Below are 23,330 nucleotides of genomic sequence, written 5' to 3'. Positions count from 1 at the left end.
TGGATGTAAAGACAATTAACCTTAAATGAACAAACAATTAACTATGACCTGTGTGTGTGTGTGTGTGTGTGTGTGTGTGTGTGTATATGTGTGTGTGTGTATATGTGTGTGTGTGTGTGTGTGTGTGTATATGTGTGTGTGTGTGTGTGTGTGTGTATATGTGTGTATATGTGTGTGTGTGTATATGTGTGTGTGTGTGTATATATGTGTGTATGTGTGTGTGTGTGTGTGTGTGTGTGTGTCGGGAGGGGGGATGTTGGGGACGTGGGACCTCGTCTGAAAAGGCAGCTCTTTGGTTGGTGTCACTGAGGGCTCTGGCTTGTCAGGGCATTGGGATGTGTGCAAATTGAGCTGGGTGGTGAGAAAGGCCATCAGGGTGGGGTTTGTGCCTGGGGGTGACTGCCAGCTGCCAGGGTCTCAGGGTTCTCCTGGCCTGCTTCTTACCTTTGTGTGGGCGGGATCACATTGTGTGGGCGGGATCACATTGTGTGGGTGGGATCACATTGTGTGGGTGGGATCACATTGTGTGGGCGGGGCCACATTAGTATGATCACTCTTCTCTGAACACGTTCCACTCTGTATGTTCTGCATGTGACACAGTCTGCAGGTTTATTTACAGCAGCTGGTTTTCTTGTCTCTCATTTATATTTAACCTGATCGTTGTTGGTGCTCCTGACAGTTGATAGCCTAGTCCTCCACAGGGGGACTATGAATCTAAGCTTGGCTTGTATGTGTGTGTGTGTGTGTGTGTGTACATGTAACAGAATAGTGTATTCCACTTGTCATGGTTTTGGGCTGCATTATGCACTGTGTGTGTGTGTGTGTGTGTGTGTGTGTGTGGTGACTCGTGGGTGTTCCTCTGGCATACTTGTGTCATCAACAACACCTTATTGTCACAGACCCCCCAGAAAAAGGAAATTATTAAAGGGCCACACACACTTTTCAACAACTAGCTAGTTGGATCTTTGCTGTGAAGCCTTTCAGCATCCCTTGCTCCTCTTTAAACACTGTTTCTTGCCAGCAAATCTTGCAAAACATCTATTTTTTTTTTGCACAGCTTGCCAGTCTAGTTTTGTGGCTTTATTTCATCCTCAGCCCAACAGGTTGGTCCCTGAACCTTTGCCCACCATGACTGCCAGCATCTTCACAACTTTAGCCTTGGCAGCTCCAACACTGGCACCCTGTGGCCACTACATGTCCTCAGTTTGATCCACACCTGACTAGCTTGGGCTTGCGTGTCTTCCTTGTTTGTTTTTCCTCCCTTTAAAATGTTTCTGTCAGGGATCTGGATTGTCTCTATGCGAGTGATGTTTTTCAGGTTCCACCAGAGGGTGCCAGTGGGTCATTACCTGGAGGTGTGCTTTCCTGGTGAAGGATGAGTGATCATCCCCTTCACTATATCTGGAGACGGCTGCCAGTCGCTCATCGCTTGAGCCCAGTGGTAAAACCGTCCTGTGTTTTCATAGTAAAGCTTTGTGATCCCTGTGAAACCTTTTATAGAGTCTCTGTATTTTCCAGAAACCCACTGATTTTGATTTTCCTGAGCTTCCTGTCTTCCTCTTAGCAAATCCCACATCAACATCCCTGGAAACTATCTCTGGAAGCCCTTTGGGTATAGAAACAATCAACACTGTGCAGCCTGTCCACACTCCAGAGAGTTACCATTACTGGTTCAGACTTGCAGGACTCTCCCTCCCAGATCCCTCGTCATCACCCAGGCCATCAAATCTCCTAATCGTCCCACAGCTACCTACATCTAAGCCAACATGTACATACACTGCTCAAAAAAATAAAAGGAACACCTAAACAACACAATGCAACTCCAAGTCAACCAGACTTCTGTGATATCTAACTGTCCACTTAGGAAGCAACACTGATTGACAATCAGTTCCACCTGCTGTTGTGCAAATGGAACAGACAACAGGTGGAAATTATAGGCAACTGGCAAGACACACCCAATAAAGGAGTGGTTCTGCAGGTGGAGACCACAGACCACTTCTCAGCTCCGATGCTTTCTGGATGATGTTTTGGTCTGAATGCTGGCGGTGCTTTCACTCTAGTGGTAGCATGAGACGGAGTCTACAACCCACACAAGTGGCTCAGGTAGTGCAGCTCATCCAGGATGGTACATCAATGCCAGCTGTGGCAAGAAGGTTTGCTGTGTCTGTCAGTGTAGTGTCCAGAGCATGGAGGCGCTACCAGGAGACAGGCCAGTACATCAGGAGACGTGGAGGAGGCCGTGGGAGGACAACAACCCAGCAGCAGGACCGCTGCCTCCTTCTTTGTGCAAGGAGGAACAGGAGGAGCACTGCCAGAGCCCTGCAGAATGAGCTCCAGCAGGACACAGATGTGCATGTGTCTGCTCCAACAGTCAGAAACAGACTCCATGAGGGTGGTATGAGGGCCCGACGTCCACAGGTGGGGGTTGTGCTTCCAGCCCAACACCATGCAGGACGTTTGGCGTTTGCCAGAGAACACCAAGATTGGTAAATTCTCCACTGGCGCCCTGAGCTCTTCACAGATGGAAGCAGGTTCACACTGAGCACATGTGCCAGACGTGACAGAGTCTGGAGACGCCGTGGAGAACGTTCTGCTGCCTGCAACATCCTCCAGCAGGACCGGTTTGGCAGTGGGTCAGTAATGGTGTGGGGGGGCATTTCTTTGGAGGGACACACAGAGGTAGCCTGACTGCCATTAGGTACCGAGATGAGATCCTCAGACCCCTTGTGGAACCATATGCTGGTGCAGTTGGCCCTGGGTTCCTCCTAATGCAAGACAATGCTAGACCTCATGTGGCTGGAGTGTGTCAGCAGTTCCTGCAACACCAAGGCATTGATGTTATGGACCGGCCCGCCCGTTCCCCAGACCTGAATCCAGCTGAGCACATCTGGGACATCATGTCTCGCTCCATCCACCAACGCCAAGTTGCACCACAGACTGTCCAGGAGTTGGCGGATGCTTTAGTCCAGGTCTGGGAGGAGATCCCTCAGGAGAACATCCACCGCCTCATCAGGAGCATGCCCAGGTGTTGTAGGGAGGTCATACAGGCACGCGGAGGCCACACACACTACTGAGCCTCATTCTGACTTGTTTAAAGGACATTACATCAAAGTTGGATCAGCCTGTAGTGTGTTTTTCTACTTTCATTTGGAGTAGAACTCCAAATCCAGACCTCCATGGGTTGATATGTTTGATTTTCATTGATAATTTTGTGTGATTTTGTTGTCAGAACATTCAGCTATGGAAAGAACAAAGTATTTAATAAAAATATTTCATTAATTCAGATCTACAACATGTTATTTTAGTGTTCCCTTTATTTTTTTTCTTGAGCAGTGTGTGTGTAAGTGGTCAGAGATGCCTAAAAAATGCCCCCCATCAGGACTTCCTCCTTTCCCCCTTTCAAAGCTTTTGGTTCTGTCATCCAACTGGTCTTAAAACACTGCTTTATCTGATGTTATTTTTCCATTTCTGTGTAGTTGAGTCATAGATTTAGGCCATTTGGATTGGGGGTTTATTAAGCTTAAGTCTATGTAAAAGGTTATTTTGATGCAACGTGTTTCCCAGTAAAGACAACTACTTTCATTTCACAGTGTGTTGTCTTTAACTCAAGACTCAGCACCAATTTTTACTCTTTAAATAAACTCCATGAAATGAGAAAATAATGAACCTACACATTTTTTCTGTTTGCATTTTATTGGAAACAAAAGCAGAAAACCAAAGTATAAACTGACCGAGCTACAAAGGTCCTGACTAAACAACACTGGCTCAACTGAACAAAGATTAAAAGTGCTTCTGGTGGAAGGGTTGTGCTCAACCAGAAGCTGCCACATCGAGCTTTACTCCTCACAAACAGAAATGAGTCAGTAGACACAGGAAAGTTCCTTCACACACATTTACTCAAACACCACACACACACACAGAAGACAAAAGTGATCTTTTATATAAATACACGAGAAACATCCAGACGTGACGGGAAAGCTCAGAAACGCACTCCAGAGACTCTTAGCGAGAGGAAAGCATGTTCCACTTCTTAAATTTTAGACCCAGTTGGTAAGACTGGTGGTGGATTCACACCAGAAGAGTTCGCCAGACTCGGTCCGACTTGGGGGGGGGGGGGGGGGCTGCATCGGATCCTGGTGGTCTGGCTGATCAGATTTCTGTCTGAACTTTGACCGTCCAGAGCCTGTTTGTAGTGTATTGTCTCTCTTTCAACTGAAAAAGTAATAGCTGAAATATTGCTTAAATTCCTTCTGTATTCACATTTCTCTGCGGTGGACCTGCGGTGGACCTGCGGTGGACCTGCGGTGGCCCTGCGGTGGACCTGCGGTGGCCCTGCGGTGGCCCTGCGGTGGACCTGCGGTGGCCCTGCGGTGGACCTGCGGTGGCCCTGCGGTGGCCCTGCGGTGGACCTGCGGTGGACCTGCGGTGGCCCTGCGGTGGCCCTGCGGTGGACCTGCGGTGGACCTGCGGTGGCCCTGCGGTGGACCTGCGAGCCTTTCGCCCAAAGACTGCTGGATCAGCTCCATCTTCCCCGCCACCCTTCATCGGACCAGTCGGTCAGGATGATGGATGAACTTCACATCAAAGTTTTTTCAGGCAAAACAAAAAGCATCTTGTTTCCTTCTAACAACCATGTCTTCATTTGGTTTTTCAGTGTTTAAACAACAATAAGATGATCACACAGCAGGATGGCGTCTTTTAATCTGAGACAAATGACAGCTTCTCCTCACGTATCATCTAAAAACACTCAATATTAGCATACCCTGCAGACAACATCTCCATTATTACAGCTTTAAAAACGACTAAATAAATATTTCAAATATACAACTTTACAGGAACAAAACGTAGCCAGGCAGAAAATAGAGAGCAGGAGAGTTCAGGTTGTCAGGGTGGTGTCTGAGGCCCGCTGGGATCCGTCGTCACTACAACACACAGACAAACCGTTGTTACACACCATGTTCAGCAGACCGCAGTCTGAATGCACAAACAAAACACTTATCAGGGTCACAGAGTACTATTTACACTTTACACCCAACATTCATCCGACTGGTGAAGGAGACGGGTCCATGTTCTGGTCTGTGGGCAGAATCCAACACAAACACGTCTCCGGGACCAACAGAGACCTGGACCAGAGTCCTCGGTCCTGGTTCAAACCTCCACCTGTTCTTCTTTTACGACTCGTCAGAAATTATGATGTTTTTTAAATGTTTTTATAGAAATTCAGAGGAATGTGAAACGTAAAACCGTGAGCTCATAAACAGAGAAAATCATCACATCAGCATGATCAGTTCTGCATATTTCCATCTGGCATGATGTATCACACACACACACACACACACACACACACAGTAAGGAAACTTCTTTGACTTTTGATGATTGATCGCTGAAGGTTAGATCTGAACAGCTGCTGAAGCAAGTCCCAGATGTGTGTGTGTGTGTGTGTGTGTGTGTGCAGACATTCATCGTCCTACCTGAGCAGGTTAAACGTTCTCACTGTTCCCCGCCAGCTGCTTCGTCTCCTCCGCCGTGTGACCTGTGTGTGCAGCGTGGGTCCTGAAGCTTCCAGACCTGCGGTGAAAACAGAGACGTGTGAGGACAGCCGGGACCTAGAGGAGCTCCGCAGACTGCTCTGCCTTCTGTGGCGTGTCCTCCCACAGCCACGCACAGCAGATAAACATGGTGTGAGTGAAAGAGAGGGTCAGTCTGAGGCCGTTGCGACTAACGGTGTGTTCAGACCAAACGCGTTCTGAGCGTCAAAAACCCTCAAAACGCTGAACGCTCGACGCGGGTCACTAAACTGCCCAAAACACTCCTGCCGCGTCTGCCGCTCCTGCCGCGTCTGCCGCTTGTCTGGAGCGAGCGGCAGGCGCTTTCCTTCCGGTCAGTCTGAATGATGGCGGTGCAGTAGAGAGACGGCATGGTTTTATTTAATAAATAAAGCTAGAGAACGTCGTCGTAGAGAAGTGATAGTCACTGTTAATGCAACAAGAGCCGCACTCAGCATATAGCCCCCCAAACAAAGCGTTGCTAGGCAACGTATCCCGCTACGTTGCAGTAACATTCAGCTTTTCAGCAAGGAATGGTTATCCTCAACATTACACGGAGTAATGGCGTCTCCACCCCGTGTCTGGGTTCACCACAGGAATCCTCCTGGAGCTGATCTGATTGGTTGACGCCCCGCGTTGAGCGGTCAAAGCTTTTCCATCTCTGGTTTTTGACGCGCGCTCCGCGCGGAACGCTCTAAACGCGGCGCGTGAAGCTCGCCGCCCCCTTGCCGCGCCTTACATAGACTTTCCATGGAAACCTGCCGCTCTGGACGCTCAAAACGCGTTTGGTCTGAACACACCGTGAACGGCTTAAAGCGAGGAGCTGCAGGCTGTTACCGTCACATGACGGGAAAAAACCTCTTGTTCTGTTTGTTTTTGTTCTGTTTCAGTAAACAGAACAAAAAGCTACGTATGAAGGACTAGTGGTCATTTGATTATAGCAAATAGAATCATCTGCTGCTTTCTGGCCTTTACAGTTCAGAAGACGGCTGACATGAAGACACGCGGGGACACGGAGCTGTAGGAAGGCTTCCCAGTCCGCGTAGACCGAGGGCGAACTGGGACCGTCGTGTCATTCTGAGGTCTGGAACTGTCAAAGTGTCCATGAAGAGGAGGAAGAAGCTGGATAATGTTCACAGCGGCGACACTTTGCTGCTTCTGTCACCAGGATAACAGCAGGTTTAACGTTTCTGCACTTACATCAGGTCTTACTCTGGTAAGAATGGACTCATTCCACTTCACTTATTTAATAACTTCATTCTGCTTTCAGCTGGGCTCGTGTCCAACGGGGGGGGGGGGGGGGGGGGGGCAAGGTAGCCAGGTAACCAGGTGAGCTCTGTGGTATGAACCTTTACATGACAGGACTTCACCAGTTTGACTTAAAGTGGGAACAAACCAAACACTCACTTCTGAATTAAGTTTGATTTAGAATTTGTCATTTTTAATTATATTTAATTAAAACTATTAATAAGAATAAATAGTTTCCATGGTTACTTAGCTTTTATTTGGAATGAAACTCTCCAGTAAACGCGCCCAGTCTGGAGGGCCCACAAGGATCTGGCGAGGCCAGAAAACGAGCGGCGGGCGTGGAAGGCTGCTCTGCAGCGTCATACAGAAACAGGTCACATGACTCTGACTGTGTTTACATGTCATGTGACGAAGCCTCGCGGCCTGATTGGAGGGTGATGACAGCAGAACAGAAAACTTTTTATCACACTAATATAAATGGTCTGCTTTAATAACGAAGTTCTCCTAAACGTAACGACTGGTCTCTCCATCGTCAGCTGCTGGGCGTTTCTCAGACGCAGGCGAGGAAAGCCTGGCTTCCATCCAGCATGATCATGTGACCTCTGGCGGACTTCCATCCCTGCTAGTTCCTGATGTTGGTCCAGTTCTGTTGGGAGTCAGCTTTAAAGTGTTGTCCTTACCTGCTCTTCCTCCTCCAGAACCAACAGACGATTCCCACGGTAACGACCAGCAGCAGGGCCACCGCCACCGCCACCGCCACCACGACCGCAACCTCGTCCTCTGAACACAGAAACACTTGGGATGAAGACAGAGCGTAGGCAGACATCAGTTTAACATCATGTTTACACGCTGAACGATCATCATGGATCTGCTGTCTGATGCCGCTGCCAGACGTTCAGAGGAAAAGGAAACCAATCGTACCTTTTTCACCACTTCTCTTCTGAATGTCTGAAAAAAAAAACAAAAGAAATCCCAATAGAAAGAAGAATTAACCACAATAATCTCAAACTTTAGATCCAAACTGACTTCACTCAAACTGCTATTAACAAAACCCAAAGTCGTTTCTGACAGCAGTGGAAAGAAATGCTTCACCTCCAGGTCCCCAAACGCCACAGGTTTACATTATTCCTCCTTTTTTCCATTCAATCTGTTTAACAGCTCCAGGCCTTCAATATGAAATTATTCTAATTATTTTCATCCTTTAAATGTCAGTTTCTTTGCATAATGCTGCTAAATTCAGGAGAAAAACAACAGAAAATCTTTTTTCCATGTAATTTATGTTGGGAGATTCTTCATCATTCATGAATGTAATAAAAATAAGTAAACATTTTGATCCTTCCATGGAATCCCCATCTCTCTAAGATGTATTATGGTAAAAGTTAACATTTTATGTTTCAATAAAAACATGATCTAACGCGTCTTGTAGTTAAACTGGCATTTAAAGGGTTAAAATAATTGGAGTAGTTCATATTTAGTAGTTTAGTCCTTAAAGCAGCCTAATCTGCCTCGTTTAATCCCAGTAACACCATCTTTACCTGATCATTTCTACTGAAGACCTCCATCCACCAGGCGCCGCTAACACGTAGCGACAAACTCGGCTAACGGGCTCAACCACACAACGGCAGCGTCAAGGGTCTCTGGACCTGGTCTGTCCTTTTCCCAGAGTGTGTGTGTGTGTGTGTGTGTGTGTGTGTGTGTGTACAGGCGTGGCTTTCTTCTCGTTCCCCGGAGAGGTCTTTCATCCACCCATTTCTCCAGCAGCACCTCTTCCTGACTTCAGCCTGCAGTCCGCACCATGTGGAGCTACCTGGTCCTGGTGTACCTGGTAAACCTCCGAGCCTTCACACCTGTCCTCGCCAGCACACCTGTCCTCGCCAGCACACCTGTCCTCGCCTTCACACCTGTCCTCGCCAGCACACCTGTCCTCGCCTTCACACCTGTCCTCGCCAGCACACCTGTCCTCGCCAGCACACCTGTCCTCGCCAGCACACCTGTCCTCGCCTTCACACCTGTCCTCGCCTTCACACCTGTCCTCGCCAGCACACCTGTCCTCGCCAGCACACCTGTCCTCGCCAGCACACCTGTCCTCGCCAGCACACCTGTCCTCGCCAGCACACCTGTCCTCGCCTTCACACCTGTCCTCGCCAGCACACCTGTCCTCGCCAGCACACCTGTCCTCGCCTTCACACCTGTCCTCGCCTTCACACCTGTCCTCGCCTTCACACCTGTCCTCGCCAGCACACCTGTCCTCGCCTTCACACCTGTCCTCGCCAGCACACCTGTCCTCGCCAGCACACCTGTCCTCGCCAGCACACCTGTCCTCGCCTTCACACCTGTCCTCGCCAGCACACCTGTCCTCGCCAGCACACCTGTCCTCGCCAGCACACCTGTCCTCGCCAGCACACCTGTCCTCGCCAGCACACCTGTCCTCGCCTTCACACCTGTCCTCGCCAGCACACCTGTCCTCGCCAGCACACCTGTCCTCGCCAGCACACCTGTCCTCGCCTTCACACCTGTCCTCGCCAGCACACCTGTCCTCGCCTTCACACCTGTCCTCGCCAGCACACCTGTCCTCGCCTTCACACCTGTCCTCGCCTTCACACCTGTCCTCGCCAGCACACCTGTCCTCGCCAGCACACCTGTCCTCGCCTTCACACCTGTCCTCGCCAGCACACCTGTCCTCGCCAGCACACCTGTCCTCGCCAGCACACCTGTCCTCGCCAGCACACCTGTCCTCGCCTTCACACCTGTCCTCGCCAGCACACCTGTCCTCGCCAGCACACCTGTCCTCGCCTTCACACCTGTCCTCGCCAGCACACCTGTCCTCGCCTTCACACCTGTCCTCGCCAGCACACCTGTCCTCGCCTTCACACCTGTCCTCGCCAGCACACCTGTCCTCGCCTTCACACCTGTCCTCGCCTTCACACCTGTCCTCGCCAGCACACCTGTCCTCGCCAGCACACCTGTCCTCGCCTTCACACCTGTCCTCGCCAGCACACCTGTCCTCGCCAGCACACCTGTCCTCGCCAGCACACCTGTCCTCGCCAGCACACCTGTCCTCGCCAGCACACCTGTCCTCGCCAGCACACCTGTCCTCGCCTTCACACCTGTCCTCGCCAGCACACCTGTCCTCGCCAGCACACCTGTCCTCGCCAGCACACCTGTCCTCGCCTTCACACCTGTCCTCGCCAGCACACCTGTCCTCCGGCTCTCCGTCTGCCTGCTCACCACTCTACAAGTCTCTCTGGACATCGTCTGCACAGCCAGACATGTCATTCTTATAATCCAGTTTCCCGTCTGCTCCGTGGATCCAAACACTCCCCCTTGTCACATTCAGTGACACTATTTTAATAGGACTATTTTACTAGTTCAGAGGACTACCAGTTACTAGGACTACATTACTAATTCAGCGACTACCTTGCTTACTGCAAGGACTGCTTCAGACCACTTTACTCTTTCCTAGATCAACTGGCTGCAGCTGACTGAAGTAATGTGCTTTTCTTTGAGGGGGAGATGACATTTACATGTTCTACCGTGTTCCAGGGCAATTTGCTTTCACATAGTAACACGCGTCTTGATTCTGACGCTTCTGTAGTAATCTCACATCTCAGCTTTCTGCAGCGATTGAAAAGCGTGTGTAGTTGTGTCATCGCTGTGCTGCGCGCCAGGCAGACGTCCATTCTTTGGTTTTCCATCTGAACAAGCTGCCATGACGTCGTTCTGATTAAAAGACGTTAGATAAAACTGGACTTACCAGGATGAATACTGATTGTGCTGAAAACTTCTCCCAGTTTGTTGCTGACGTTGCAGAAGATGGTGAGGTTTGCCTGGAGCACAACGGTGACATTGTGGACTGCCTTGCCATTGGCGTATGAGCTTTTCTCCTGAAGGAAGGCAAAACGACATCTGACTAAAGCAGCACACAGACAAACAAGAGAATATGGCACCGTTGAAGGCTACTACACCAGCATTCCCAGTCAAAAAGGGGATTCATCAAAGCCAACATCCAGACATACAAAGAAACAACTTCTGACCCAGCAGTCTCATATTCAAAAATCTAAAATGAAGATGCTGCATTATGGAAGGGAATAAGAAATGCACCATTAACCCAACATGGTGCCATGTCCCATTAGACCGCCTGGAGCCTTGGAGCCTGCATGGCCTTTTACCAAGGCGAAGAGATGAAGTACTCTCTGAAGATCTGCTGGGACCATCGCAGAGACCAGTCAGCTGACATGCACCACAGTAAGCGCGATGCTAGAGATGCATGGGAAGAAAATACCCAACTCAGAGAAAGACAAGGCAGCAAGGATGGAACATCAGCTCGAGTAGGAAGAGAAACGGCATGCTGGAGCGTCTAATCTGAAGGAAGAGAAGGGCGAGTAATCTTAAGACATATGGCATTTGATTTACACCAAGACTGCTCATACTAAAATTACATACGGTAAACTGAGTTGAGTAGTACTGGTCAACATTGCACATTGCGTGCTATTCACCACAGAGAGATTGGGTCCCCACTCGCTGGGGGTCAGCCACAGTTACAGCTGAATTTCCCCATTTTGCAAGAAGGACAATGGAGGAGAAACATCTGTGTTAAGGAATTGGGACCTGACAAGCCCGACCTGATCATTAACCAGCAGACCAAGGAGAAAGGCAACTTTTACAGCCAGGGTTTTTGCAGGAGTCGGTTCGAGCGGAAGTCGTGGCTTACAGGCTGTGGACTCGTCAATGCACTTTTCTATTTTCCCTGCATTCCTTTTAAAAGTGACAGATGTGATTTAACGTGGACACAGTCAGGACAAACCGACTTGAAACACCTCTCCGAACGCATCAAGAAGCATAAATGATCAAGAGTTCATATGGAAAACTGCATCAAGCTAGCTGTGCTAGGAAAGATTAGCATAGCGACGCAGTTGGACGACGGACACCGCATTGTGGTAAGAAAGCACAACGAAGAGGTTGATAAGAATCGTCACGTTTTATCGAAACTCATAGACTGCATTAAGTTTTGTGGTGCTTTTGAACTGGCATTGTGGGGGCACGATGAAAGGGACACTTCTGAAAACCCTGGAAGTTTCAGAGGTTTAGTTGACTTAATGGCGTCCATTGACCGGGACTTAAACGACCATCTTGAAAATGCAACCGTTTTTAGAAGCACCTCAAAGACCATGCAAAGCGAGTTACTAGACTATATGATGGCAGTTCTGAGAGAAAAAAATCATTGATGAAGTAAAAACAGCTGATTGTTTAGCCATCCAAGCTGATGAAACAACTGACATTTCCACACACTGTCAGTTAGTCCTGGTTCTAAGATACGCTGACAGAAGCCACAATGTCCAGGAGCGTTTTTACGAGTTTATTAAGCTCTCCAATGCCAGCTCGGACACAATCGCCAGCGCCTTATTAGAAAGGCTGCACATCATCCTTCCTGAGGGACAAGAAAAGAAGCTGATCGCCCAGGCCTATGATGGGGCTTCAGTGATGAGGGGTGCCACTGCAGGAGTTCAGCCAAAGATCCAAGACATCTATGGAAACACTTACTATGTTCAGTTATGCCCACCAGTTAAACTTAGTAATGCAACACCTCACATTCCCCAGATCAGTCACTTTTTTTCTGACATTGGGGGATTTTCTTCATTTTTTTCCAAGTCAAGCAAGAGAACGGCAGTGCTTGATGAGGTGGTCGCGCATCGCCTTCCAAGTGTTTCAGCAACACGTTGGAACTTCAAGAGTCGTGCTTGTTACAAACCCCCAGCTTGCCAGTGAAAAGGGGGAGAGGTTTGTAAACATTAAACCCACAAAAAGTTCCTTTCAAAATAAAAAGGTGTTTATTTGCAGGCAACATTGTTGTTAGGGCTGGGCGATATATCGAATATACAAGAGATATCGTGGCTAGTCCTCTGTGCGATATAGAAAATGCCTATATTCGTCATATTGGAGTATCCTGTTGTCACGCAGGTGTTTTTAGCTGTGGGCGGGGTTTCCTCCCTCCTCCTCGACTCTGCACCGCTTTGCACAGAGAGTTAAAACAAGCGCACCTCGTTACGTACATAACGTGAGCTACGTGCTACGTCATGAGAGGCAGCGTGGAGCCACTTTCTCGCTAAATCTGGCGACTTCTTGTGAAAAGCGACACATCTAGCAGCTTTTACAGGAGTTATTGGAGACTTTCCTGGTGTTTTGGCGACTGACTTTAAAGCGCATATTGTAAAGTTATTGTCAGAAGGAGAGTCTCTCCCCGTCCTAAAGCACTCAGTCGCTCCGGCTGCAGCTGCAGCCAGTCAGAGGAGCAGAGAGGACACCTGCACGACTCCACCTACAGTCACAATGAACAGCCAAATCCACCACTGATCCCGCTCTGGATTACAGAGTGGGACGGAAATTACAAAGTTTTTCCACGTCACGCAAAAATAATTCATTCTATTTGATTACATTCACAGCCTCTGTCGCTTACTCACCTCATGTGTGACACAAGCATATTTATCTGGCTCCTCATGTCTCTAGAAAGTACAGAAAGGAGTGGGAATCAAACCCTGAATTAAAAGCTGTCTGAAGCCGTTTATTGGAGACGATACGAGGACATTCTGCCTGGATTATAAGACTGATTTCTACGCTAAACTCTGCGATTAAAAACATACACGACAACTCAAAAACCTATCCATAAAGCAAAGCCTTATAATAGTTCAACCCAAAGCAAGCTAAAACTAAAAATAAAAAAAGACTAAACTCAAAGTAAGCAAACTACACAAATTTTTAAAAAATGTAAATATATACATAAACATATCTCTGTCAAAGTGCCTCTTTTGGGTCACTGTGCAACTATTCCACAGAACATAATCCTTTGGTGATATTTGATAATCTAACATTTAAAAAAGCAGGACAAAGCAGATTTATACAATGTGGGTTTAATGGTATTCAAAATGATTTTTCAAAGGGATAGACTGTTTCAGTGGCAAAAAAGAATAGAAGAAAAGTAGTACAGGATCCATCATCTGGCGGTGGTTTGGATACCGGAGAGAAGATGTTGACCAAACAACTGTCGTATGCAAAGTATGTCGCAGAAGTGTCGCCACAAAAGGTCGTAGTACCACAGATTTATCTCATCATTTGAAAAGTCCCCCCTAGAGCACCTATTTTCATACGTTGCATTTATTACATCATGCAAAGTCACTTTATTTTGTTTTAAAATGACATGTTTCTGCTGCTGCTTTCACTGTTCAATAAATACGGTTTTGATCAGTTTGTTACAATTTCATCCTTTTGGCATGAATGTTTAAAATCAGCATATCTTAATGCAGTACGAACAATTATGTTTTAATGGAGACACAAAATCATCTTACTGATGTGATTGTATGCACCAAAGCATTCATTCAAGGCTGAGGTAAATATCGAGATATATATCGTATATCGTGACATGCCATAAAAATATTGGGATATTACTAAAAGGTCACATCGCCCAGCCCTAGTTGTTGTTGCCCGTGATAAACAGGCAGGAAAAAAGAAACACAAAAGTTGTAACAGGCTTTAGGTCACACCCTGAACAACAAAAAGGGTGACAAACTACTCACAACCAAACCACTGCTTTTAAGACAGTTTACAAAACACCCCTACTGGGCTGACAAACACAAAGATTCAAAGTACAAATCCGTACTACACCACAAAACCCCTTTCCCAGGCTGACAACCAAGACAAAGTGAGACAAACTGAGCCATCAACACTCAGCTGCCCTGAATGATTGCCAGCCTGCTCCTTAAATAGGGCTGACTGGCCCAGCTGAAGATGATGATGATGATGATGATGAAGCGGATCCTGGAAGGAGCAGTGCAGCAAGTTGCAGGGTGGAAACAAAAGCTGTCAGCCATTAGTCTAGTGGCGATCACACAGTCAGATTTGCACAAGAAGCACTGGGACGTAACAGTGCTGTTAACACGGTGTATGAACACAAGGCTGATCTGGTCAGGTGCTTTGAGACCATCCGGAACAGGCCTGAATTTGACGGTCTTACAAAGAGAGAGGCTGGCGGCTGCGTGAGAATGCTTCAGGATGATGATTTCTGGTTTTTCCTGGCCCTCTTTCATAAAATAATGTGGACATATGTGGACATGCTGTATAACCAGCTGCAGAAAAGAAACATGGATTCTGTCTGCATCTCAGGAATAATCCAGAGATTCATTGACAGCATGCAGGCTATCAGGTAAGCTTCTGTGCACAGTGTTATCCAAATGTTGTCTCTGAATAGACTCTATGTAGCTTAATACTCAAATACAGTAACTTATCATTTAATACAGTCTTAGAGTTATGTATTATATGTTTACCAGTTTTCAGAAATGATTTTTGGTTCATATGTACTGTTTGTGTATTATCAGAGAAGCTGTTCCTTCCCTAGCTGAGGGTCAGGAGTCCAGTGGACCTGTACAGGAACCACCCACAAAGAAACGGCAGACATTGGGAGAAGACAGGAAACACCATTTGGCATTGGAGGTAAACACTTACTGCTGCCACCTGGTGGACAGAAGAATAACAACTTTTCACCACACTAGCTGTTTGAAATAGTGCTACTGACTGAAATATACTTTGTCATGTTACGATATGAATATATAGATCAGGGGTCTCCAACTCCAGTCCTTGTGGGCTACCATCCTGCAGGCTTTGGTGTTTCCCTGCTGTGACACACCTGACCCAAATCAATGTCTCATAAACAGGCAGGTGCAGAAGATGACAACAAGTTGTTGGAGAACCTCTCCATCTGAACAAAGTGTGTTGTACCTGGGAAAACTAAAGCTTGCAGGATGGTAGCTCATGAAAACTGGAGCTGGAGACCCCTGGTACAGAGTAACAGAGTACATACTGGCTCATACAATTTAGCTGTTCAGGAAAGGAAAGGAGAATTGCAATCTGAATACTTTTTTTCAACAAGTCATTTGATTCCGGTGGTTACTTGCTCTCAGTGTACATTCAATACAAAAATAATTAAAGTTATAAGATATAAATAAAAATAAGAAATCCATTTTTAGAAACTATAAAGCTTATTGTTTAAAATAAAATGTCAAAACCTAGTTTTTACCTTTTTTTTTTTTTTTTTTTAAAAATGACACCATTATGGTATGTGACACCATTATGTGCCGTGCCAAGGAGAGGTTTTCCTTCACCAAACACCTGGTCAGTGCCGCTCTGCTGCAGGGAGACTTGTTCCCAGAACACGACAAGAAGTTCCCAGATTCCCCGCTGGATACTACGGTGGAAGCATATCCCTCACTGGACAAGGCCAGGCTTAAAACAGAGCTGTCCTTGATCTACAGTCATGAAGAGATCCAGAGCTGCAGTGGTGCAGTGGCTCTCTTTCAGGTTCTGAGGAGAATAATCTCCAAGACAGAAACTGTAAGTGTTCTCAACATCCTGATTACCACGCCAATGTCCACATCAGAGTCAGAGAGGCGCTTCTCAACGTTAAAGAGAATAAAAACCTTCCTCAGGAATACAACGGCAGTGCTTTGGCTCTGCTCTCCAGAGAGAAACATCTAACACGGGACATCTTGATTTCAACACCAGAGTCTTTGAGAAATTTGCCACTCAGAAAGACAGATGAGCAAAGTTCCTGTCCAAATAAAACCTGTCCATCCCCTCCACTCAGCTATCACACCATACTCACCTCAGGGACACAAACACATTCTTCTTTCTCTGATTCACTCACACACACTGTTTTGTATAAATTCAGTTCATACCCTTTAATATTTGACTCATTATATTTGCTTTTTTTCTATAGCATGCTTTAGAGTGTTGTTAAACTATTGAAGTTTCTTTATCTATGAAAATGGTGATTTGAGGAGATTAAATCATTCCTGTGAAATTGTAATCGTCTGACTGTTGATTTGAATTCTTGCACTCGACCAGGCAAAGCAATGTATTGTCCCCACCTAGAACCCTTTTCACTGCCACCATGAAAATAATAATAGGTGGATCAAGTTTATTGTAGCTCTTATAGGAAACATAAAAAAAAAGAGTAACAGCTACATTATTTAACTGTAAAAAGGTGTTTGAGGGCCGTTATGGTTGTAGGGATAATTGCTGGACTTAAAATGACCATTTTTAATGCTTATGCACCCAATGAAGACTGTCCACATTTCTTTAAAAAGCTTGCATACCTGGTAGCGGACAACAGAGAAGGTGTTCTTTGTATGGGCGGGGACTTGTGTGCGAAATAATCCATGAGATTATTATTGGTTATTTAACCAACACTCTCAGAACCTCAAACCAGAATGTCCAAAAGTTTATCAAACGCAATGAAAGAATTATAAGATGTTTAACGTCACATTCATCCAAACGAAAGAAACTTTACCTTTATGTCACAAGTACATGGAAGGTACTCACAGTCGGATCACTTCTTAATTTAAAAAAAAAAAAACAAAGTCACATACCAGGTCAAAAACTGTGTGATTGAACCAATGACCATTTCAGACCATAACAATGTGTGACTTGGGACTGGAGCCACGTATGAAGTATTGGAGAATTAAATCTCCAGTAGGTAATGTTGCTGAGAGACATGTTCCTCATCCTGATAGTAGTCTATACATTCTGTAATCATGAACAATAATATAGTTAGACCCCTCAGTTTACTGTAAATCTGTAAAAACTGACCAATCCAATTGTTCGTTGCTGAATTGGAGTTTTTTTTATTTCTTATATTTCATAAGCTTCTTCACGGCTGAGAAAATGCAGGAAGGATTTCCCGACCCGGCTCGATTTATTCGCCTCCTCCCGCTAAACAGCCGAGAAAGAGAAAATCGTTGGAAAAAGCTGCGAACTGGAAAAACACCCAGAGAACGCAAACCTCCACCTCGGCATTAAAAAATTCCTGGATCAAAACAGTGATCTGGATCACCACCAAACTTAAATCAGTTCTTCCTTTACACATTTTCAAAAACTTGTGAAAATTTAATTAAAATCCATCCATAACTTTTTGAGTTATCTTGAACACAGATAAACACCGGTAAAAACATAACCTCCTTTCACATCTTGCGAGCTTCCCAACATTACCTGCCCCAGTTTTAATGTCCCATTGCTAACAGACGGTAATATAAGAAAAGAAATAAGGAATGCTATACTTGAGTATTTTGCTCTGAATGATAATGGAATGGTCTCACCCTCAGTTTTATGGAACTCAGATAAAGCCACAATACGGGGAAAAATAATATTTATAAGATCACGGTAAGAAAAAGATAAACTATTGAAATTGGAAACTGAAATCAAAAGGAAAGGAAACTGAACAAAACAGCATGGAAAACAAGAGGTACTGGATAAACCTAAAGAACACAGAATCAAACTAGATGAGTTATTGACATACAAAGCAGAGGGTGCCCTTAGGTTCATTGATAGGAAATGTTATGAATATGGAAATAAGGCCTGCAGATTATTGTCTTTTCAGTTACAGAAAGCACAGGATGGCCGTATAATTCCTAAAATTAAACAACTTCATTCGAATGAGGTAGAAACTAGCCCCAAAACAACTGCAGACACCTAGGGCTGCAACGATTATTTTAATAGTCGACTAATCTGTAAATTTTTTCGATTAGTCCCAATTATTTCTGTCCCGCCCACCATCTGTGGTGACGCAGCTCTTTTTACTGGTTCCAGTATGTTTTAGCCCACTCTCTTCATCTGCATCATATGAACGTCCCCCTGATTCCCAGTCAGTCCCAACATCATGTCCTTTAGTAAGTTAACAGAACGACTCCTGAACCAGTTGAATATTAAACTTAACAGCTAACTACTAATTTATTCTGAAACATCCAAACTTAGCTATAGTGTCGTATCCAAGCTGGACAGAATTTGCCTCAAAAGGAAAACAAAATAAATAAAATATTTTAACGTCTTAATTTCTGTAGAATTGCATTGAAATTATTTACATCTTGAAAAAGCCTGTTTTGTAGATAAACAAGGACAAGAATCCTTTAAAACATTCCTGAATCCTAACGGTGATCCAGATCACCACCAGAATTAAATCACTTCCTCCTTTTCACATTTCCAACAACTCCTGAACATTTCTTGAAAATCTCTCCATAACTTTCTGAGTTATCCTGAACACAAACAGATAAACGGCGGTAAAACCAGAAGCTCTTTGGCAGCGGTAACAGCAGCACATCGCTAATCCTAATGCTAACTTTAGCTAATGCTAACTTTGCCATCCAGAACGCTGGAAACCATGACTCCGAGGTGCTTTCCTTCCAGATGCTCATCATGACTGTCCTGCTGCCGTGGTACACCAACTCTGCATGGCAGACGACACATTTTACCTGTTTGACACTTTGTTTAGCGTGAAATATCCCCAAACTTTGGAAACAGGTTGCACCGCCTTCAGTTTCTTCTTTGTTGTTTAAACAAAGACGCTGCAAGACAACACTGCCCCCAGAACTTCCTGTGGTGCTTTGCTTCGTTTGCTCGGTGGTTAGAGTTCTTCTACTGTCTGAAAAGCTGTGGTTGGTAAACGGCGTTAAGTTGCCCAGCGCAGCGTTTTATTAGCAAAGCCGTTATGGTGTTTATAACGCGATGCGTCGACAAGGAAATTTTGCGTCGATGAATTTTCATTGTCAATGGTGTCGACAAATCGTTGCAGCCTTACAGACACCTTTGCTTAATATTATGAACAATTATATAAAATTCAATCCCAAGACTCAAAAACAGAGATAATACGAGATTTCTTTGAAAATATTAAATTAGACAAATTGACAGCTAATGAGGCCTCTTTCCTAGTATAACCAATTACAGAGAAAGATATTAAAGATATAATTGTTAAATTGAAGAGCAATAAATCACCAGGGATTGAGGGGTTTGCCGGAGAATATTAGCAAATGTGTGGTAATGACCTTCCTCCTGTTTTATGCAAGCTACATAATTATGTGTTAAATTCAGGGAATCCTCCTGGATCTTGGTCAGAGGCTATCATCACTGTACGATATAAAAATGGAAAAGACCCACTGCTGTGTTCTAGCTATCGTCCCATAAGTCTCTTGTGCGTGGACTATAAATAATATTAACATCTATTTCAGCAACCAGAGTACAGATATATATTAAGAAATTAATAAAACCAGATCAGACAGTTAATTTCTGGCCAACATGGACGAATAATATGAGAAGGACATTAAATTTGAAGTCACAAATGGCAAAGAAAATACAAACACCAATGCTTTCTCAGCTTAGATGCTTAGAAAGCATTCGAATGGGTATACTGGGAATTTTTAGAACAAACACAAATCAAAATGGACTTTGGTGAAAAATTGACGTTGGTTTTGCTTGGAATACAAGAATCCCAAATCAAAAATTAGAGTTAAAGGGCAGTTCTGACTTTTTTGACATAGAGAGAGGTGTAAGACAGGACAATACTCTTTCCCTGATCCTCTATGAGCTTAGCATCAAGCCTCTGGCAGAGCCCATAAGGCAGGACGTCCAAGACTGAAGACAGCAGGGCTGGAGTTCATAAAATCTCTCTCTTCGCAGATGATATTCTGCTCTTTATAAATCATCCTCTTACTTCCATACCTCGACTAATGCAATGTCCAAAAAATTACAGAGACATTTCTGGATATAAAATAAACCAAAATAAATCAGAAGCAATGATGATATCAGGAAAGTGGCCTGACAAACTTAGTGTCATTTCACTGGTCAAAACAAAGATTCAGATATCTGGCAAGTATTATAACATCTGATAACACTAAACTTTTTTATTCAAATTATAATAAGCTAATTAAACAAATAACGAGTGATCTAGTTCTATGGCAAGTTTTACCTTTATTTCTTTTTAGCAGAGTTGAAACCGTGAGGATGAATCTGTTTGCTTGTCTCCTGTTTTTAATTCAGTCGCTGCCAGTTAAAGTTCCAATTTTTTATTTTTAATAGATTGATTTCTCAATTTATATGGCAACATAAGAAACCCAAAATTATATTGAAGACACTTCATTTACCCAAAAAATAAAGGAGGTTTGGCCTTGCCAAATTTAATACATTACTACTGGGAAGCTCTTGACGTGGAGACATGGATCAGTGGAGACGATGCAAAATGGACCCAAATAGGTGAAGTGTAAAATGTACAGTTATCTGTTCTTCCTTTTGTGGACCTAAAACAGGTTAATAAAGAAAATTGGAAATAAAAGGATAAAACATACCATACAAAAATACAGGGTCGATGTCTCGAGCTATGTCAATAGTGGGTAATTTAGATTTTTTGCCTTCGGTATGGATCCATGGTTTAAAGAGCTGGAGCGCTAAAGGCCTTATTACTTTGAATCCGTTATTAGAAAGATCACATTTGAAGTCCTTTTCATAACTTCAAGAACAATTTAATCTTCTGTCAAGTGATTTCTATAGATATCTTCAAATTAGGAGTTACATTATTCATCACAAGGAAAAAGAGCAACTTATCAAATTCCCAAATAATATAGAGCAATATTTCATTACAATTTAAAAAAAAAACATTGTCCAAGGTCTAAACATGTCTCTTATTTGTATAACAAGCTTTCATCAGATATCTTTTTGAATACTTACAACTTAAAAGAAAAGTGGGAATTAGAATTTATTAGTATAATAGAAGACGAACTGTAGGATAAACTGTAATGAGAGTCATACATCACTGGTCCGCAGTGGAAAGAGTTCAGCTGGAAATTAAAAACTAGATACTTTCATACACCAAAGGTCATTTCTAATTTTGTTTAAATTCCTTCAGTATCTCCGCGTTGGAGACAACAGATGATCATACACATATATTTGGGACTGCCCAATAATACTTGAGTATTGGAAAAAAATTAAAGAAGAAATTAAAAACATTTTAAAAAGAGAAGTCCCTTCAAATACTCCGTTTTCATTTGCTAGGTGTAATGCCAGTTGAACTTTTCAGGGCTGACCAAAGATATATAGTGCATATATTAGAAAATTGTTCCTTTAAATTGGAAGAATGTTAAACTATCAACTGTAACTGAATAGAAACTTTATTATTACTATTTTTTTATTTCTCTATTGATGAATGTACATCTTAATATGTTGGACAAGAGGGTTGGAGGACAAAGAAAGATGAAAGTAATTGGGAAGAAAAAAGAGGAGAAAAAAGCATAGAGATGAGGGGAAAAGGACAAGGGGACATCAGACAGATGGGTAAAAATAAAAATGGAGATTTTAAAATGAGCTGTTTACACGCTTAATTTTAAAGAATGAACTTTTAAGTCCTGGGTCATTTTTATAGGAGTTTATTGTCCGTTTATGGAATTTAAACGCCACACGAGATGATTTTAAGCACATAGAAAAGTGATTTTTTACACATTTTATTTTTGTTGACATTTTTAAATTTGTACTATTTCTGTTTGATTGTTCTAACAGCACAACTGTACATGAATGCTGCAACAACCAGATTTTCCAACTTTAGAACTGATTTTACATGGTGTCTACATGGATCCACATGGACTGTGCAATATGTCCGTTATGTCTGCGGCGGTTGGGCAAGGGCATTTTCTTTCATTCCTTTTCATTTTTATCTTCTCATTTTTTATCATAATATCATTATTTTTACTGTTGATGGTTGTTTGTAAATTACAGGGGTTTTTGGGGTGTATTGATGTTGTCAAGGCAACTAATGTACGGGAAGAGTCCAACTCCAGTTTCCCTACTGGGAACCAGTGAGTGTGTCGTATCATATTGTATTGTGACTGGGAAAGGTGCCACAATAATATGAGTGTGGAGCGCGCCACATTGCAATGCACTGATTGGTGGAGACAATCACGCTTTCAATGTGACTCTGCTGCTTTGTTTACAACAGCTTCATGTTTAGTCACACGCTGGATCTATTTGTTGTTTAAAACCATGTTCAAGAAGAAATAAACTGCTGGATGTTGACTTTTCTCCTTTGTCTCTGGGTCCCATTCTTCCTTATAACTTAAGGAAAGTGTTGCGCCACCATGACATGAAACTATTATGCGTCTATCAGTATCCGGCTTATACCAGCCGGCCAGATAGGGCTACGGATGGCTGTAACACCAGACATACGACCACCTGGACACCTGTCCAATAAATCTAAAAAGAAAACCGTCCGCAAACAGAAGGAAGGCCCGTTTATGTTCCATGCTAAAAACAAGAGATACGGAGCATATCGTCCTTTACATGCAGAGTTTACAGGGAGATGGCAGACACGTTGCCAGATGGAGTAACGGCGCTGTGCAGAGCAGTACTGCTGTCCCACGACCAGCGAACTGAAGAAAAGAAACAACCTGGCTCCACAGACCACCACTTCTGTGTCTCCTTCTGAGAATTGACATCATTATGACATCATCCACCGATGCCATTATAGTGTGAAACTGATGTCGGGAACCGACAGAGGTGGACTCGGCACCGCCCCCTGGTGGATGTACTGGTAAACGACCACATGGAAGCAGTGCTATTTCAGATGGACGTAGTTGTTTCCACAGGTAAAGGAGCGTAAATATGCCTTAACTTTCCTGCTGTTCAGACACTCACGTTGGTGTAGCTGATGCTCCACTTGAACGTCGGTTCTGGGAACCC

The 23,330-nt window shown here is 44.3% G+C and overlaps 1 protein-coding gene across 1 annotated transcript in view; it reads right to left on the bottom strand.

Annotated features, from left to right (window-relative positions):
- Positions 1–3,735: 3,735 nt before the first annotated feature.
- LOC306761064 (CD166 antigen homolog) overlaps positions 3,736–23,330 on the bottom strand; it is a 49,982-nt gene continuing 30,387 nt past the window's right edge. Inside the window, exons 11-16 of the mRNA XM_079247152.1 lie at positions 23,286–23,330; positions 10,549–10,678; positions 7,716–7,742; positions 7,475–7,574; positions 5,472–5,568; positions 3,736–4,922 (exon numbers count right to left, since the gene is read on the bottom strand). The exon at positions 23,286–23,330 is cut by the window's right edge and continues 77 nt beyond it. Coding sequence (XP_079103278.1) covers positions 5,481–5,568; positions 7,475–7,574; positions 7,716–7,742; positions 10,549–10,678; positions 23,286–23,330 — 390 coding nt within the window. The 3' untranslated portion in view covers positions 3,736–4,922; positions 5,472–5,480. The remainder of the gene's footprint in view (positions 4,923–5,471; positions 5,569–7,474; positions 7,575–7,715; positions 7,743–10,548; positions 10,679–23,285) is intronic.

The sequence above is a fragment of the Telmatherina bonti genome (assembly GCF_933228915.1).
Source record: "Telmatherina bonti genome assembly, chromosome: 10".
Classification (NCBI taxonomy): Eukaryota; Metazoa; Chordata; class Actinopteri; order Atheriniformes; family Telmatherinidae; genus Telmatherina; species Telmatherina bonti.
Note: the sequence above shows the minus strand (reverse complement) of the source record. Positions and strands in the feature narration are given on the sequence as shown.